Below are 17,997 nucleotides of genomic sequence, written 5' to 3' on the forward strand. Positions count from 1 at the left end.
CACAATCCAATCAATCGACCTGGGAAGAACTCCTCTAAATAATTAATCGTTGTTCGTGTCTTGTGAGCAGTAGCTTAATCTTGTTGGAAATAACCGTTTGTTAGTTCCACGTCATGCACTTGAGTTACAAATGGTTCAAGAAAGAGTCTTTAGTATCTTTGAACGTTAATGGTTTCATTAAAGAAGATCGGGTCAACAATTCTCCTTCGGAATGTTGCAACCTGAATACCAGTTTTAATTGGATGCAATGGCACCTCAATATCATTGTGGGGATTATACCAAGTTCTGTAATTTTGAGAATTAACGAAACCAGAAAGGTGAAACCAGGCCTCATCAGAAAAAAAATCTCTTGCATGTCATTATTATGTAAATTGAAGTCAGGAATATTTGTAAGGATGTAATGCAAATTTTTCTTGCGTAAACATCGACAGTTCCAGAAACATTGAGAACCAAACAGAACTACGATTGGGGTAAAGTACAAATTTTAAATTCGATACAATGGGTGAAAAGGGGGTGTCTTAGGATTTCGCCACGACGGATATTGAAAGTAGTGAGTAAGTCCACGTGCTCTTAATGTTCAAGGTAATTTATTTTGCTAATTCATTAATTTTATCTACAGCCGTGCTATATATCGTATTCATCTCACTCATTTCAGATAAGTAATGACTTACTTTACCCCACGCCGTGCGGTAAAATAAATAATGGAAGAGATTAAATAATAATAAACTAATTTGACTCGTGATTTTTCAGAGACTCAAACTAAAATAACGATTAGCGTTCTTATTTATACAGTCAAATGCAAAAAAAAAGTAGACAAAAAGTTTTCGGCTGCTTGGTCCAGTCTTCCAGTTTTTCGATTTTGGTTGGCGGCAGTTGACTACGACTGTATTCTTGGTTGCCTAGCCGAATACAAAAAAACTGAGAGGAAGTTGTCGGTATTAGAAAACCCACATTTATACAATAACATTTTGAGGAAAAACAATTGCAGGAAACTGTTTTTGTCTACTTTTTTTTTCTGGGCAGATCTTTGTCCGACAAATTCATTTTCTTTTCGCGAACTTTTACAAGAACGAAAATCTAAATGTTACTGTTTGTGTCTTTGCTAAGACGTTCTCATGATTTGAAAATCTGTGTCTATATTTCTACGTTGATTTTGAATAGAATTTGTATCTAAATAACAATGTGACGGCTTTAAAACATTCTGAACTGTCGTAGATAAGGTTTTGTGCTCAACACGTGACACATAAATTATTATCGCATTTATGCGATTACATAAACTCGGCCTACGGTCTCGTGCGTGCGATAATAATGTCGATATCCCACTTGTTACGTAAATAACTTCAATGTAAAGATTCAAAAGTCTGACAATGATTTATTAGTTCATTTTTTCCGTTAAAGAAACTTAAATTATTTTCATTTCATTATGAAAACAAAAAACAACCTTCATTTATTTTTCTTTCGTTTCTTTGTTTCAATTCACTACAAGGAAAAATGTGATCTTGAATTAAACAATAATAGAAACGTGTAGGTACTCACAAAGGTGACTTAAAAAAAATATTCTATTTTGAGTTTACAACAAAGCTACAACACTCAAAAGAGTGCGTTAATAGCTGATTTGAGTGCTGTAATAGACCAGTACAATTTACATTTTCAAGGTTGGTAACTTTCAATGTCAAACATCAAATACCAAACGCCAAATCACGCTAAACAAATGATATTGTAAGAATAACTTCAAATTGAACTTTCAAATGTTCCACTGTAATATTTGTGTTACCAACCACCATAAAATTCCCCAAATTTTAAAACTGAGATTTTTTCATTGAAAAAGGCACAAAATAGAAACAATAGTGTATGATGTCTCGTTCATAAGGCATTTTGCAGCACTTAGTCCTTTATGGCACTTCCGCAAGCTCGTCGTGCCCTAAATCCGTGGGTGCTACAATAGTTATTTTTACATTAGTCTACGGTAGGGTTATTTTACAGCGAAAACTAGGTTTCACGCACGATGGCGAAGCCGAGTGTCTGATTAGTTTGAGCGTTGTAAAATACCTACCGTACGACATTTGTATTAGACTTTCCGGCCGACCAAACGTTTTATTTTACACTTTTGCATATTTTTATAAAATAACAAATGTTAAACTTTTTGACGTACAGAGCTGCCAACCCGATATTTGTATTTTCCCTGTTTGATTATGATTATTTATTAGTCAATAAAAATTACAGTAACACATTTATCGGAAAAATAATACATGTATTAAATGTGTTTTTTTTTTACACTAAATTTAAGTAAAATATGAACACTTCAATTTTAAAGTAACTGTAAAAAGGAAAATTAACAGTGCATGCCATCGATCCCCCAGAAATTTACAACATCGTTAGGGAAATTGCAGCTACCTTAACCTAATGTGAATAAAGGTGTGTTTACCAGTTAGGGAAGTCGAAAAATTCTTCTTATAACATTCGTACCGTAATTCACAATGTATTATACCGCGTGAGCAATAATAATTATTGTTTGAGTGGGCAATAAAACTATGGTGAGTTTTTTGCGTCTCTGTTGGCTAGATCGCCGAAAATTAGATTATCTGTGATACGAAGCAACGGTTTATTGAAAAATGAGGAGTTTTGAAAAACAAACAAGCTAGAGTGAGGGAAAGGCATTTCATTGAAAGGTGCTGCTCCAAATGACTTCAATTAGCAACAAAAGATTACAAAAACCAAGATGTTTAAATTTGAAATTTATGTCAGCTGTCAATAATGACCATAAAACAAACGGAAATATAGTCTTTGCCAAAGCCAAATAACCACCAACACTGCATTCTACCCAAAAAATCAACCGGCAACGCTGTACACTTAGATTTGATTGGTCTAGCATCCTAGTAATATCAAAATCGCCATTAAACACTTAGTGTAATTTTGTTTTCACCAACATAATTCAACAGGTGGTGGTTATTTGGGTTTGGCAAGGCCAATTCACAGTGTTGCCAATTTCAAGTTAAAAATTTTGTATTGCCAACTAAACAATAATTGTTGCTCATCACGCAGTATATTTTTTATTTAGCGTCTATAATGAAATTATCATGCAACTCTTAACTGCTTTCATTTCTATGAGGAACATTTTATTTTGAAAGGGTGGCAACATCACACATTAACATTCTACTGTCAAACCTGAATAGTATATTAAAAGACAAGTTTCATAAGACCAGTCTTGAAACACGAATTCAAGATTAAAAAACGAGTGGCGTAGCCACGAGTTATTTTAAAGAATGAGTGCTTCAAGGTATTATGAAACGAGCTTTTTTGTAATTTGCCCTTTTTAAGCCGTTTTTAAACAAAAATGTTTACTTTCCTCGATTTAGGGATTTTTGTGGCGGTTGGTAATGTCTTAATTTTAAAAGTGAAAATTTGATCAAGTCTTCAAAGTCGCCTTTTGTTTTATCCAAATTCTGTCACAAAACACGAATATGGAAGATGTGATCTTTCATGTACGCCGGCTGAAATACGTGAAATTGCCAAAAATACGGTCGCGAATTTGTTGCCTGATAAACCCTGATAAATAATTCTTTGCACATTTTGTAATTTAAACTGACACGCATGACGGATCAAGCTTTGCCAACCTAAAAATTTTCGTAAAATGTTCCGTGAAATAATGGTTATAAGGACATCCTAGATGATGACGTCGCGTTCGTTAATATGTCTATTAGAGAATCAAAATGGAGGCAAATTACAAAAACACCTTTATTTTATTTACACAATGTTTTCAATTTATAAATTCTTTTTCGTAAACTTTCCGTGACTTCTTACAAAGTAGATTATTAAAAAGTACCCTCGATTACTTCACATAGCCCAAGGGGGCCACAATTTCTGTCGTTTTTCTTGACTTTTGAGCTTAACATCTACGGCTTAACACATTCCCATACATCATTCCCAAACCTCCTTGTTCCCAAATGACAAATGTCAATACCAGTACCAACCACTACACTACAGATACAAAATTCCCTGAGTCTAGTGTAACGTAGTTTTGTTTTTTTTATTTCAAGGCATAAAAGGTGCAAAATAGAGAAAACAGTGTTAAAAAAAAAAGAAAAAAAAAAGGGATAACATTCTTTATAGCACAAATTACAACTTTATTAATTTTTTTATTAAAAAGCATTTCCTCATTTAGTTCATATTTTTTTTTTTGCAGAAATGGAGGATGAATGCTTCCCCGCCATCCCCTTGAACGCGGCCTGCGAAAGGCTGACGAAAGAAGCGATAACGATAAAAGATGAACCGATCAGCGAGACAGACAGCACCCATTCTTCCTGCCCCTCATCCCCGCAGTCGAGTTTTATGAACACCAGCGAACTGCATTTCGACGTCGACATGGTAAAACCGCCCCCACTCGAACCTCCACTTTTACATTGTTGCACTTTTAGAAAAACGCCCAGTCCATATTGAAACACACGAATATCATGATAAGCTCCCCTCACACCGTCATACCTCAGAGGATACAAGTGCCGAAATTAAACATCAAGATAGAGCCCGGCAGCGGCTTCCACTTACCACCCACTCCGCCCTCGTGCAGCAGCAGCGAAGACAGCGAGGACAACGCGACCATATCGCAGCCGCCTTCGCCGAACGTCAGGAAGAGCGCCGCCAACCGAGTGATGCTCAGCCACCACACCAGCACCCGCCAACCCATTCACACCCCCCTGATCAGCAGCCAACCGGTAAATACCCTTAACGAATTCAAAGAAAAATTCTCGATCGGATTTGCGTTGCAGAAAGGATCAACGGGGACCTTGATCCTGACCGAGGAAGAGAAGCGAACGCTGATCGCCGAAGGCTACCCCGTCCCCACGAGACTCCCCCTGACCAAAGCGGAGGAAAAGTCGCTGAAGAAGATCCGGAGGAAGATCAAAAACAAGGTGAGTGTCGTCGCGGTGGCGCCGACGTCATAAATAACAACAAACTCGCTGTCGCAGATCTCGGCGCAAGAGAGCCGGAGGAAAAAAAAAGAATACATGGACCAGCTCGAGCGCAAAGTGGAGTTGTTGGTGTCGGAGAACAACGACTACAGGAGCAAAATCGAGAGTCTGGAGGATTCGAACAGCAACCTGTTGAGTCAGCTGCAAAAGCTGCAAGCGATCGTCGCCCGGACGCATCCGCAGTTGATCAAACAGCTGAAGTAATCGAGCGCGAATTAAATCAACGACAAACGGGAGTCTAAAGTACAAAACGGTTGATTTGTGTGCTGTTATTCGTAAGGAGAATGTCTTCCAGCGGCGGCAAAATACAATTTTTTTTTTGTTATATATACATTCCACAAACCAAAGGTATGAATATTGTGTAATTATAACGCGGCTCAAATAATATAAATATTTTTATATCATGTTGAATGCAAGATTGTACTTAATTAGCTTATTTGTATATAAAATGAGTCTGGTATGTGTGCCTTAACGCGCTGTATGTGTCAGGAAGTGGACTTTCAAAGAACTTATTTTTGTACATTTCTGACTCGAGCTGATGCGGGACCATAACTTATTTACTTATCTTGCGTTGTAATACTTAGGTAAGCTCGCTTTACTTATATACCATCAGACTGACTATTTAAATTTGAAACCGTTCCATTCTAGCCTAAATTGTGTGCAATTACTTCACTGTCTTATCAGAAGTTGCATTTATATTTTGTATATAGTCTATGTTACATTTTTCAGAGTTCTATTACTATATTGTTAAACAGATGGATTTATAGATTTATTTTGTTAGTTGATCGATTAAATCGCACTGCTACGTCAACTCCCGAGGTTCCGAGACCCGGGCAGTGTTTTTATTTTTCTTTCTCTAGATAATCGTGGGTTTTATTATTTAAGTATGTTAGATAGCTCTGTAAACGTTTCCTCGTCTGTTTTAGGTATGAGTTAACGGTGTACATTACTTAGCTATAATATATTGAATATGTTCCAAAATGTATTAATTAGGCGACGTTATTTTTAGTAACATTTTTTATTAAAAAATGATTTTTATATTTATTGTCTTAAAGGCAGGTGCCTTATTCATGCAATTGTATGTAATTATTTGTTTTAACACATTGTTTTGTGTGCAATTTACTCCTCGTTCCGGGGTATTTTAGTTTTTGTCATTTTAATGATGAAATTGTCTTGCTTTTATCGCACTGTGGGTACCAATAGTGTTTATTACTGTAACGTTTTGATTGAAATAAAATAAAAATAACCGAAATCACGACGACTCTCCATTCCTGCTACCCCCGGACCAGAGACGGTAACTAGCGCCCTCACTTCGCCAGTCGCCACAACTAATCCACAACCCAAGTCTTTACCAACAACGAATCAATCTTAAATAAGAATTTGATATCTCTGTCGAAGTTAATTAACATCAGTAGATACTTTTAAAAGATTTAAATTTCTAAACTCACCCTGTTGGCCATCTTGTGAAGATAACCTGTTCGATCTTGGTTGAATGTTGCAATTACGGCAAACTCGTTGACTGATTTGGAACTTAGTTACACTCGATTTGCGACGTAAATCTTGATGGGGTTCGTGTTTTGTGGCTGTTGAAGAGACAATTTGGTCCATTTTGTACGTTTTGGCTGCACTATTCAAACCGATGAAGTTGGTAACGTGTACCATTGTACCATAGCCAACGTGACAAACCGAAAAAACCCCCAACCCCGAATGACAGAGCAGCAATCAGCAGCAATGTCGTAGAAATCGTAAAAGTCAATGCAGTAAAAACAAACAAGATATCCGTTTTAAATAAATAACGAGAAGACCGAAGTCATTTTTAAAGTTAATTCGGAAGTCATAAATGTTGAGCCACATGTATTAAGGTTTTTAGGTCCACTTTGTATCCTTTATTTTCTTAGTGATTTAGCCTTTATTTATTTATATAAGAAAATTCTATGAGCGCATCCGACCAAACTGCAGACCAAGACGACGCTTCAAGGTATCCTGGTTTTTATCATAGAAAATTCGCAATTTTTTCAAGTTTTTATCAAATATTGTGCCAGTTTTAGAGGTTATGTTGCTAATGTCAAACTTGAATGTCATTATAATGAGCACGATTTTTGTCCATTGTCCGAACACGTCGCGTCCTATTTATAAAATAACGATGCATGTCGATGCCTTGCCGTAGGATAAACCAAGAGGCTTCGTCTAGTAGCAATACGGACAACGAAACCTCTAATCCTGACAATAAAGAGGACGAAATGAAACGTGCTGCTGCCAGGAAGCTGATAGAACGTTACTTTTATCAATTAACCGACGGCTGTGGAAACCCCGGGTGCAAAAACAAATATTGCGCCTCCAGTGGCCAAGTACACGACACACCACAACAAAACTCGATTCCTTACTCACATTTTCCAGCTTAAACCTCTAACTCCAGACGAGGCGGCTGCACAAGCGATCCAACTTTTCTCACAAGAAGCGCGGCTGTGCGAGAGACATCCAAACAAAATTGCGCGGACCCACAACAATAAAATGATGTCTTCAGATTCGGACAGTGAAAATTCGCTCAATCGGAACAAAAACGACGTCGTCATGCCCATAAACGAGGTCAGACTGGGGGACAATCCGAATTTCCTCAAAATCAACACAAGTATGACGGTTGCGCGATTTGACCGTGTACTAAACGGAGTTTTGCAGCAAATTCGAGCACCTACTTAACTGAACAGATGCTCTACGAGATAATCGACGAGTGCGAGTCGACGGAATGTTACCTGAGTCTCATCCGGAAGTTGGGCGAGGTGTTTAGTAGCATAGAAAACTTGTCGCGGAGTTTTCAACAGACTGACAAGAGTCCCACCGAAACTGATCCTGACACAACTAAAGGTGACGGTTGGATCACGCCCAGTTCAAATAAAATTGAGTTTGTGCTGCAGGATTGAAAAAAGAAGAAGTGCGTTCTTTAGAAGGAGAAAAAGACAAAGATGAGGACTCTTCGGCTGAGACGAGCGACAGCGCGATACTCCCCGTGGACCTGCCCTCCGTCCGGAGAGCTTACTCGGCGCTGTTCAAGCTGAAAACGTCTATATTCGAGCATTCCTTGGTCAACGCGTTGGTCACTTTGGCTGGTAACCTACAGATGGAGCTGCCCACGAGAAAGGAGCGCGGAAATCAAGACGACGTCGTCAACGTCCTGCTCATAGTTTTCGAAATTCCGGCCCTAGGTAGTAGACGACGTGACAATCGAAGACACTCTCCTGATGAAATGTGTTGTCAGGTTCCGGCGATTTTTTGGAAACTGCGCTCCCGGCCATCTGCAGAGCTTCTGAATGGTTACCGGTGGAAGTCCAGGCCAAGTTGGCAAGGATATGGTCCGGACCCGGACGTTCCAGCTTGAGGAACATTCTAGAAAATCTGCAGCAACTGGTCACGTTGCGAGTCATTGTGACCCAGTTCCATCGAGACTTCTACGTCCAAGACGAGAACGTGATCACGTCGGCAACAAAGTTAATGAAGGTAAATATGAATATTAAAAAACGTGATCAAAAGGAATCAACACTTTGATAAGTGGTGTGCAAGACTGAAGAAAGAAAGCGGACAGTCATAGGTTGGCGACACTGCGATTTTGACATTCACGTCAAATTGATAGTTTTTCTCATTTAATTTATTTTCCCGTGATAGATTCTTTTTTATGCGAACATGTTGGCGGGCGTTCTGGAATCTCCCGATTTAAGAAACGAGGAACTGTCGGTATCGATGGACGATTCATATCTGGCTGTCAAATTGAACAAAACGGCTCCACCAGTCGACCCTTTAGGTTGGTATTGATTGATTGTCACAAGGGGGCACACTCTGCTTTTTTTTAGCTGCCGAATTGGGAGTGCACGTTTTGGACTGTCGGAAACCGTACTTGCCCTTCTCGGAGTTCTACAACGAGCCCCTCAGCGACGGCGTCGAGATGGACCGGGACTTCGCCAACTACAAAAGCGAATTGGGTACGACGCGAGACCACAACTAACCCCCTCTTCTGACCGGTGTCCGTTTCAGGAAAATTTTGTTTCATGCATTATCCGTTCATTCTGACCCCGGCGACCAAGATGATGGGTTTGTACTTTGACAATCGAATACGGATGTACTCGGAGAGGCGCATCAGCATCTTGCAGTCGGTGACCGGGCAACCGTCCAACCCCTACTTGCGCCTGAAGGTCAGGAGAGATCACATAATTGACGACGCTCTCGTCGAGGTAAACCTGGAGGTGGTGGTTGCGGAAAAAGACTCACCAGTTCTGTTTGACAGTTGGAGATGATATCGATGGAGAATCCCAACGATCTGAAGAAACAACTAGTGGTGGAGTTCGAGGGGGAGCAAGGTATTGACGAGGGTGGAGTTTCTAAAGAGTTCTTTCAGTTAGTAATCGAAGAAATTTTCAATCCCGATTACGCGATGTTCACAAATCAGAGCGAGGCCGGAACTGTTTGGTTCAACCCGACCAGTTTCGAGAGCGACGCTCAGTTCACTTTGATCGGTATAGTGTTAGGACTTGCCATATATAATAACGTTATTCTGGCCGTGAATTTTCCCATGGTGCTCTACAGGAAGCTACTGGGCAAAAGGGGTTCTTTCGAAGACTTACAAGACTGGAATCCTGTAAGTAAAAATTCGTAGGATTTGTCGCGTCTGAAATGATCTTTTGGCGATCCTTTCAGACTTTATATAATAGTTTAAAACAATTGTTGGAATATAACGAACCCGACGTGGAAGAGGTTTTCATGCAGACTTTCCGCATTAGCTACCAGGATGTGTTCGGCTCTATAATAAATTACGATTTAAAAGAGCACGGCGACGAAATCAGCGTCACTCAAGAAAACAAATACGTAAGTGTAGAGGTCTTTGATTCTCTCATGGGTAGTGACCTTGGAAATATCTACGCGATAAACCAGTGAAAACACAATATTTTCTTAGAGACTTCTACAAGACGAAACTAACGTAACGAATGACGATGTTATCCGTTTGCGCAGATATGACTCATTACCCATGAGAGAATCAAAGACCTCCAACTGTTGATAATCGAGGAAACGTGACCGTCAAATTTGCAGGAATTCGTCGATTTGTACGCCGACTTCTTACTAAATAAATCCGTAGAGAAACAGTTTCGTGCCTTTTACAAAGGGTTCCAAATGGTAGTGGACGAGTCACCGCTGGAACTGCTGTTCCGTCCTGAAGAGATCGAGGTGCTGATATGCGGCAGCAAGGTACGTACTCGTCTACCAGATCTGCACCGTAATTGAAGTGTCAAAATCACGCAGAACTTCGATTTCGACGAATTGGAAAATTCGACCGAGTACGACGGGGGTTACACTAACGAAAGCCAAATTATCAAAGACTTCTGGTCAACGGTGCACGCTCTCTCTCTGGAGGACAAAAGAAAATTGTTACAGTTCACCACGGGGTCGGACAGGGTCCCGATAGGGGGCTTGAGTAGGCTCAAGTTGGTCATAGCGAGGAACGGACCCGATTCGGACAGACTACCCACAGCGCATACCTGTTTTAATGTTTTATTGTTGCCGGAGTATTCGTCGAAAGAAAAACTTAAAGATAGATTGATCAAAGCAATCAGTTATTCGAAGGGCTTTGGCATGTTGTAAATTTGATCTTTTTTTTGCTTGTGAATACATTTTTTTTTCTCGATAGAAAATACGATTTGAGTTGTTTACTAACAAAAGTTGTATTTTGTTTGAATAACTTAATATAATTAATATAAAAAGACGTCTTTTATACGGTGGTCGCACGTCCATCGGGGTTCTCACAGATCGCTGCATAACCCCATTTGTACAAGTTCGAGGTCTCGCGGGTGTCTACAAAACAGATAAACACTGATAACGCAGAAAAGGTAAGTGCTTATGGAACAGGGGTGCTGTTAAACTGTTTAAAAAATGTGTTCTCATAAAAGAAAAGGGCTCAACAGGATGGTGATCAACTAACTTTGCACCATAATATTTGTTATTTTGAGTTAATTGAACCAAACGAAAAGAAAAACTTAATTTGTGGACGTATTAGGCAGTTTCCTCATGTTTTTTTATTCGGGGCAAGTTTTGGGGTAATAAAAAAAGATGTATTGTTTTTGTTTGATTGAAACGTTTGAAAAAAATGCTTTCGTTTCGGAGTGATAAGATTTTTCCCGATTTGCATAAAAATTTCCATATCTGGATGAACAAAACAAAATTTTCCACACTTCGCGGGAAGATTACTGTTTTATCCCTTGGTTTAATTTGGTGCGCATGGAACGCCCCCCACTCCTGTTTTGAAGGGACATTGCGCTGCTGGTTCCTATACTTGTGTCGTCCTTTGTTCCGTCTTCCCGTTTTCGTTACATTTTGTCCTCGATTCGTTTAGGCGAGAGCCAGACCCTACCGTTGCCTTAGAGGGCCTTAGGGCCGTCATTTTCCACCTGTCCGTACAAATTACATAACATTGCAGTTTCAGTAAACAAATTTCGCGCTGCTGGTCTCCATCAACAGCTGTAGTTATCGCGGATTGCATTGTTTTGCGCCGAGTTTATCGTGTTAGCCTTGTGTGTAAATACTTTTTCTAGTTTTCAATTCGAAATGTTGTCGTGCCATTGCCTGAACGTGATCGTCGAGACCGAGGGCGACTTGCAGAAGGTCACCGCCGGAACGCTGGGGTTGTCTCGGGAGGAGCTCCAGGACAGCTTCTTCGAACAGGTACGACGGTTGCGAGAAACAATCGGTTATGTTGACAGCTCGTCGCCAACTCAATTTATTTTTATAGGATGTTCAACAAGTCGGGAAATTAGTTAATATTAATAAATCCCACTCAGGGTTGATACAAACTAGAAATGTAGGCTCTTGGGTAATTCATTATTGTATTAATTGTGATGTTCATTCGCATGCAGTACATCGAGAAAAAGGTGCTTCCTGTGTCCTCGTCAACTCCAAACTGTTTGTAAGTTGATGCAGTACGAAATAGCAATTGGATTGACCCCACACTCTTGCAGACTAAAGAAACAATAGATAAGTTGCGGTCCAGCAACCACTTCTCTAAACTCTATAATATCGTCGTAAATTCAGATCTAGTTCTGGAGGACGATACGACAGCCAACTCTTGTAAGTAGTGTCCGGTTTGCTGAACTAACCTAACCTCAAATTTCCGTACTAATCTGACCATTTCATAGATTCAACATGTGTGTTGTTGTTTAGATATCCCAAGCGATCTAGAATATACCATCAGAGGCCTGAAACAGGTCGCTGCTGACGTTCTTAAAAAAGAGACAGAGGAAGTGGACCGCAGAATACGAGCTTTCACCGACGAACAGTACAACAGACTGAGTGAACTGAGGGACAGAGCGTTCAGAGAACAACAAATTTTAACAAAGTAAGACCCGACTGTGTTTATCAATAGCGAAACGTTCTAACAGCGCCATTACATCATCAATCATGATCCTGCACAGCTGTCAAAATAATTAACCCAGGTGATAAACACAAACACAATTGGGAATTTTCCAACAAGTTTTGTTTTCGCCAGGACGCTACTCAACGAAATAGCCGCAGTAAACAAGACGATCCCATTGCAATTCATTTTATTTTTGTTCACTTGTAAGATTTTGTAAAGTATCTGGTGACGAGATGACCCCTGGCGGTCAAAATCCGAAACTAATTGACAATATTGACATCCATCTGCTTTTAGAAATCAAAAGTCCAAGAAACATCGATAATTCTAAAAATAGGTTTTGTTGAATTTTCATGGAAAGTTTTTTGGTGTCGAATTTTTTCCAATTGATAAAAAACTTGGCCTATCGATGTTCCATACAACCTCGGTAAACACCAGACTTGGAGACAATTGAAATCCTAGTGATAATTGTGCGAGACTCGATAAGGAAACCGTCCCGCGTGGGTCTTTGGTAAACATAGATTTGATCGGAGGCGTGAATTATTCATATGAATGGATGAATCACGAGTTGAATTTTTGTCAGACAGAAAAATAGAAAGACGAATTTTTCACAAGTCGGTCCTTGAAGGACGACGATTTAATGTATGGCGTTTGATTTGCATCCGAAACAAATCCGATTTGACGTTATGCAAAATAAACATTTTGACTTTGAAAAAGTATTAAGGTTTTTTTGCGAACGAGTAGAGCAAGGCAGTGATGTAACCTCAGCTATTGTTTGTAACGAATTTACAATGCAATTAAGTTTGTTGATGGTAATTTTTATTGCAAATGCTTTGAAAATTGAACTATTGTTTTTAATTTGGATCGGAGTTTAATGTACCACGACGGGGTATAAATTAACGGAGACCTAGGTATAATGGATCAATAAAAATCGTAAATAGTCGTGTATAAAAAAGATTTTGCTTCATTTTCTTTTAGTGGATGTTTTTCGTTTACGCATCAGTGGCGTCTCGTGGGGAAAATTTTGGGTCGGTCGATTACACTAAATTTCAATGTCTGTGGGTCACGAGGACGTTGACAGTTTTCCAATAATAAAAATACGTTCATTAATTAAATTACTAATTAGCAATTAAAATTGAAAAATAAGTTTTAGGCATAATTCTTCAACGTTTTCTGTTATATTCAGTTTATTGTACATTTATGTATTTAAAGAAAATAACGTTAAAAATAAAACGAAAATTTCACCAGACTAGGTGTTCAATAACTGGCAAGTACAGCGAGTCGTACTAAACCGAATTCACATACGACGTACGTTCCTCGTGTGTTCGGTACAGTAGAGATTGGGACTTGACAATTTTCTTGACTGACACTTCTCGTTCAGTTGTTTCTAAAGGTTGGCCGGCAAGCCGAACTGACGTCACCGGCTCGCTGTTCCGTTTTGTTGGTTCCACATTCATAATTTTGTTTACAACAAAATAGTTTCATGTTAATACATTGCGATGTATCACAATCGCGTTTACACTGTTATTAGGAAATCATATTTGTATTTGGCTTAAATGATTGGTTCCTTCCGTTCTGTTTTTTTTTATATTATGACAATTTTTATTTCTTCAAAATAAAATTGGACATAAAGTTAACCACCCATAGAGCCATGCAAACAATAAAAGTGCCTTGCGATTATAATAATGTTTGCTAGAACAGTAAACTGAAACAGATTCTTTTTATGGAATTTTTATAATAGTAAGTTTACCGACTGATTCTTTTCAGTAAAGGATGAAACGTCGTATTCGTTGCAAAAACTTGAATTGAACTATTTATAGTTTTGACTGGTCACCCAATTTGATTTCTTACGCAAATTAATAATGTAAATTTTTTCTTGGTTCGTCTCGGCAACTTGATTTTTATGGAGCAATCTACATGTAAATTGGTTGTTATTCCGGTTTACTCTGATGCTATTTTCGAAATTCTAATTCGATTTTTATATTTTTTCCCAGCAACACGTTTACTTTCGAAATAAACGCACCGAAGAATGTCAAGTTTTAGGTTTGCATTATTTATCATTTAACAATATATTTTTAACAACAGTAAAAAGTAAACATTCCAATTATTCTTCACAATATTTATTAAATTCGTTATCTTTCTTTACATTGGAAAAATATTAGATTGTTCCGTAATAAACGACGGTCATTGGGAGTCAAATTCAGATAAATATTTTTCTGTTTTTAACAACAATGTTAAATATTCAATCAAAGTAAAAATCATGGAGATCGATTCTGCCATTTTAAAATTTCGTTTTGGTAAACAACAGTTTGTACCAAGATTGTCACTTTATTTTGTTCATTTAAATTTATTGTAATAGACGTTGAAGAAGCGATTGTGAACCCACCACGGATGACATCACGGATCAGCTGTTTAAATCTAACCTCACGTTTTGCGTTGTTTGTGTTTTTACTCTGTAGACTGACGAGTGGTGCGTTCACAATCGACACTTCAACGCCAATTTTGAGGACAAACTAAAATATACACCTAATATAATACGACATTTCAAAAGTTGTTTCAAATAGTAATAATAAAAATTACTGCGAGTTTCAAATGTGCAAAGCTCAGTGTTATATTTGGTCCCTCATACATTTTTTTGTTTTAATTTCGAATTTTTGTTTTGTTTGTTAAAATAGGGAAATTTCTTTTCGACAATTTACATTTATTTAAATCTCGAATGCCAGGTACACCGGAAGTTACGTGATAACTTTTGGCAATGTCCTTAGACAGATAGCGCCTATTGGCGCAGTAAAATTGTTGCTAAGTCAATGAATAAAAAGAATTCTTATACTATGCGAACTTCTTGGTAAGCGCTGTATACCATTTTCAACAGCATTCTCATCACCAAAAGTTAACTGATTCAATTCTGGGCAGGTTATTTGTGAAATGGGGTGTCCTATATGGATCCTTTTCTGTTGAGCAATGTAGACTGCAACTTGCTCAATTCTTGATACATTTCACCAATTCATACACTGTGCGCTTTAATAGTTTCGCCAAGATTAAAAAACCCCAGATGAAATTCACCGTCACCACCATTTCCTCCTGGTGATTTTTTTAGTTTTGGGCAATGCTTAAGAGGTTCATCTGCCAAGCCATTGCGCTCGAATTTTACCGCAAGCTTCCTTGCTGTTAGTCGAGGACCGACTCCGATCATGGTCTTCGAAACGTCATCGTCAAAAAGTTCATTACGACATCGAACTTCTTGCTCTTCCAGACTTTCATCTCCATTCCGAAATTGTACAAATCAACATCAGACGGTGCGTCCTGTATTGAACCTTTCCCGAACGCAACATAAAATATAAAATATCACCAGCTCGATCGAAAAATCGTTTCGGCACGTTAAGCAACAGCAGACAACCGAAATTGAACACAAACCAAAATCACAGAGTGTTGTGGCTACAACAAAGTATACAAGACACGGTTGACAACTGATAACTTTGACATTTGTTGATTATGAAAATAAGTAATCAAATCAGAATGAGTATCTGAAAAAGTGGGAATGATTAAGTGATTTTTGTCGTTTTGACTAATATATGTTGTGTAAATCATCTGGTGTTACAGTTTATCAAAGATTAGTATCAATTGAGATCAATTTTATAGATTTCGAATGATCAGTGAAACTCTCGCCAATTCATGTTGCATCTTGTGTTGTTGCGAGTTGAGTTTTACTTTCCAATTCAGTGATCCACTGTTTTTTTTTTTTTTTTTTTTTTTTTTAACACAGAAAAACATTTAGGAAGCCACGCACATGTTCAGGAATGTTTGCATTTTCACAATTTAAATAGCTCATTTCTATTCCTTTATCTTATCGGACCTTCAACACGTCACATGTTTGGTTTTAGTTCGAGAAATTTTTATATTTATAGCGGAATCGGCGCCGTTCAAGGAAGTCTTCAAGTTGGTCGATTTCGAATTTTATCCATGTCATTAGGCATAGTTTTAGTAGTATTTGTTGATGTTGACGTAGGTAGTATGTCGTCCGGATTACATTATCTTATTGTTTGTGTTGCTGTTATAAAATTTTTAACAAGATATCGTTATCACGGAATGCTAAATATAAAATAAAAGGCCTGCTATAAAGGCTCATTTCACGCACAAACCGATCGCTTTGGCTGCGGTCTTATCAATTAGTTTTGTTAACCCGCCGCCGGCCATGAGAGCACGCAAACCGACTGACGCTTTCCTCGAATTGTTGCAGAATTATTTTAAAAAACAACACGTTAGATAAGTCGAAACCTTCAAGTACAAATTCGGGCATGTCAAATCCGCAAGGGATGCCATCCAGACTGAACGAACCACTAGAGGCGGGAAGCGTCAAATTAGCGTCGAGTCCCAACGCTTCATCAGTGAGTACCGATTTGTTGTCGAGTTAGTTTGTCGGTGTTTACGGTGGTGTTTTTTGACAGTTCATCGTAGCCAAACACACGCCCAAGAGACAGAAGAGTCTCCCGGCGGGCCGCATGGCCTCCATCGACACCGAGGCCCTCTTCGAGTTCGACGGCATCGACGACATCCACCCGGACACCGGGTCGGAGGTCGACGAGAGCGACGTCGACGACGGCCGAGACGACGGCGTCAAGATACCGAAGCGGGCGGACAGCTCGGGCGCGACCATGGCCAAGTCGCTGCCGATGACCATACCGGCCTTCCTGTCGCACTCGAGGAATCGAAGCTTCGAAGACGTGGACGACGCGCCGCCCATAGAGAGAAACACAGACATAGCGGCCAGCATCAAAGCGCTGGCCAAGAGTGTCCACGGAGACACCGTCTTCGGGGACTTGCCCAAGCCCAGATACACTTACATATAACGACCATAAGCGGGTATCTTTCCTCATTCTTCCTAAACGTAGGTAAGGGTTATCTGGTTAAAAAGTTACATTTAAACAAACACAAAAAACAAATCATCGGTAATAATTGCTTGTTGTGCCAGGTGGCGCACTAGTCGTTTTTTCTATAATGTGTTGCGCGGTTTGTTGTGTTTTGGTTGTGAAAGAGGATTTACACGCCAAGACGGTGGTTTTTTTCAATTTGTGAGTTTATTATTGTGATCTTGTATAATCGTACCTTGGAAAATTATTTTTGTACAAAAAGTTCCTCGCGGACTGCACGAGGAGGGCGAAAAGTTGTCGAATGAAATTTTATAAAAGAAAGGCCAGTAGTCGATTTATCGTTGGCAGCTTTCACGTTGAGCACGAGGCTATTTTTACTTAGCGAGCGGCGGGTTGGGGGGGGAAACCGTTGCACCGAAATAGTGCAATAAAGCCTAAAAAATGGAATTTCAGTTATATAAGTTTTTCTTCACGTTCGTTATCACCAAAGCGGTTACGTTTACTGATGTCCCAAATTAGGTTACGTTTAATTCTTAGTGATGTGTTGTTTGTAATGACAAAGTCGTCGATGATCTGTTATTTTTAGTCGTTACACTATTAATTTTTTTACTGTTTAAAGTTGTAAGTTAGAAGTTATTTGCCATTTCTCTTATTTTAGTTTAAGAAAGAAATTTATAAACCCTAAGTGTACAATTCATAGTTTGTAAATTATTTTTAATAATTAAGAATTTGTGAAAAATAAATCAGATACATGAGACGGGTGACGTTTCATATAGAA

The 17,997-nt window shown here is 38.9% G+C and overlaps 3 protein-coding genes and 1 long non-coding RNA gene across 5 annotated transcripts in view; 3 read left to right on the plus strand and 1 right to left on the minus strand.

Moving 5' to 3' along the window:
- Positions 1 to 6,222, plus strand: part of CrebA (Cyclic-AMP response element binding protein A) — a 33,039-nt gene extending 26,817 nt beyond the window's left edge. The window contains exons 3-6 of the mRNA XM_069056898.1: positions 4,184 to 4,365; positions 4,416 to 4,709; positions 4,764 to 4,907; positions 4,965 to 6,222. Coding sequence (XP_068912999.1) covers positions 4,184 to 4,365; positions 4,416 to 4,709; positions 4,764 to 4,907; positions 4,965 to 5,171 — 827 coding nt within the window. The 3' untranslated portion in view covers positions 5,172 to 6,222. The remainder of the gene's footprint in view (positions 1 to 4,183; positions 4,366 to 4,415; positions 4,710 to 4,763; positions 4,908 to 4,964) is intronic.
- Positions 5,807 to 6,645, minus strand: LOC138137486 (uncharacterized). The gene is made up of 2 exons (XR_011161755.1): positions 6,416 to 6,645; positions 5,807 to 6,356 (listed from the first exon to the last, which is right to left on the minus strand). It is a non-coding gene; the product is annotated as an uncharacterized lncRNA (long non-coding RNA).
- Positions 6,646 to 6,648: 3 nt separating this feature from the next.
- Ube3a (ubiquitin protein ligase E3A) lies at positions 6,649 to 10,708 on the plus strand. 2 transcript variants are annotated; one of them, XM_069056880.1, is made up of 13 exons: positions 6,649 to 6,945; positions 7,135 to 7,315; positions 7,365 to 7,596; positions 7,644 to 7,829; positions 7,880 to 8,167; positions 8,221 to 8,459; positions 8,625 to 8,760; positions 8,810 to 8,938; positions 8,991 to 9,187; positions 9,241 to 9,591; positions 9,651 to 9,818; positions 10,041 to 10,196; positions 10,251 to 10,708. In XM_069056880.1, exons 1-13 carry the CDS (start codon positions 6,902 to 6,904, stop codon positions 10,587 to 10,589), a joined length of 2,646 nt encoding a protein of 881 aa, XP_068912981.1. In that variant the 5' UTR covers positions 6,649 to 6,901; the 3' UTR covers positions 10,590 to 10,708. The 2 variants fall into 2 exon arrangements, with proteins under 2 accessions (XP_068912981.1, XP_068912982.1); XM_069056881.1 differs by lacking the exon at positions 7,135 to 7,315 and having other exon boundaries at positions 6,650 to 6,846.
- A 381-nt stretch (positions 10,709 to 11,089) lies between these two features.
- PRAS40 (Proline-rich Akt substrate 40 kDa) lies at positions 11,090 to 17,976 on the plus strand. The gene is made up of 6 exons (XM_069056897.1): positions 11,090 to 11,666; positions 11,734 to 11,907; positions 11,960 to 12,068; positions 12,162 to 12,336; positions 16,589 to 16,736; positions 16,797 to 17,976. Exons 1-6 carry the CDS (start codon positions 11,550 to 11,552, stop codon positions 17,196 to 17,198), a joined length of 1,125 nt encoding a protein of 374 aa, XP_068912998.1. The 5' UTR covers positions 11,090 to 11,549; the 3' UTR covers positions 17,199 to 17,976.
- Positions 17,977 to 17,997: the final 21 nt, after the last annotated feature.

Source organism: Tenebrio molitor, chromosome 8, assembly GCF_963966145.1.
Source record: "Tenebrio molitor chromosome 8, icTenMoli1.1, whole genome shotgun sequence".
NCBI classification, from domain to species: Eukaryota; Metazoa; Arthropoda; class Insecta; order Coleoptera; family Tenebrionidae; genus Tenebrio; species Tenebrio molitor.

Excerpts from the sequence above, each read along its gene's own strand:
- Ube3a (XM_069056880.1), top strand. The coding sequence starts at position 6,902 with ATGAGCGCATCCGACCAAACTGCAGACCAAGACGACGCTTCAAG. Across the intron at positions 6,946-7,134 it reads GACCAAGACGACGCTTCAAG|GATAAACCAAGAGGCTTCGT; the intron begins GTATCCTGGTTT and ends GCCTTGCCGTAG. Across the intron at positions 9,819-10,040 it reads TCACTCAAGAAAACAAATAC|GAATTCGTCGATTTGTACGC; the intron begins GTAAGTGTAGAG and ends TCAAATTTGCAG.
- PRAS40 (XM_069056897.1), top strand. The coding sequence starts at position 11,550 with ATGTTGTCGTGCCATTGCCTGAACGTGATCGTCGAGACCGAGGGCGAC. Across the intron at positions 11,667-11,733 it reads AGGACAGCTTCTTCGAACAG|GATGTTCAACAAGTCGGGAA; the intron begins GTACGACGGTTG and ends TTATTTTTATAG. Across the intron at positions 12,069-12,161 it reads CGATACGACAGCCAACTCTT|ATATCCCAAGCGATCTAGAA; the intron begins GTAAGTAGTGTC and ends GTTGTTGTTTAG.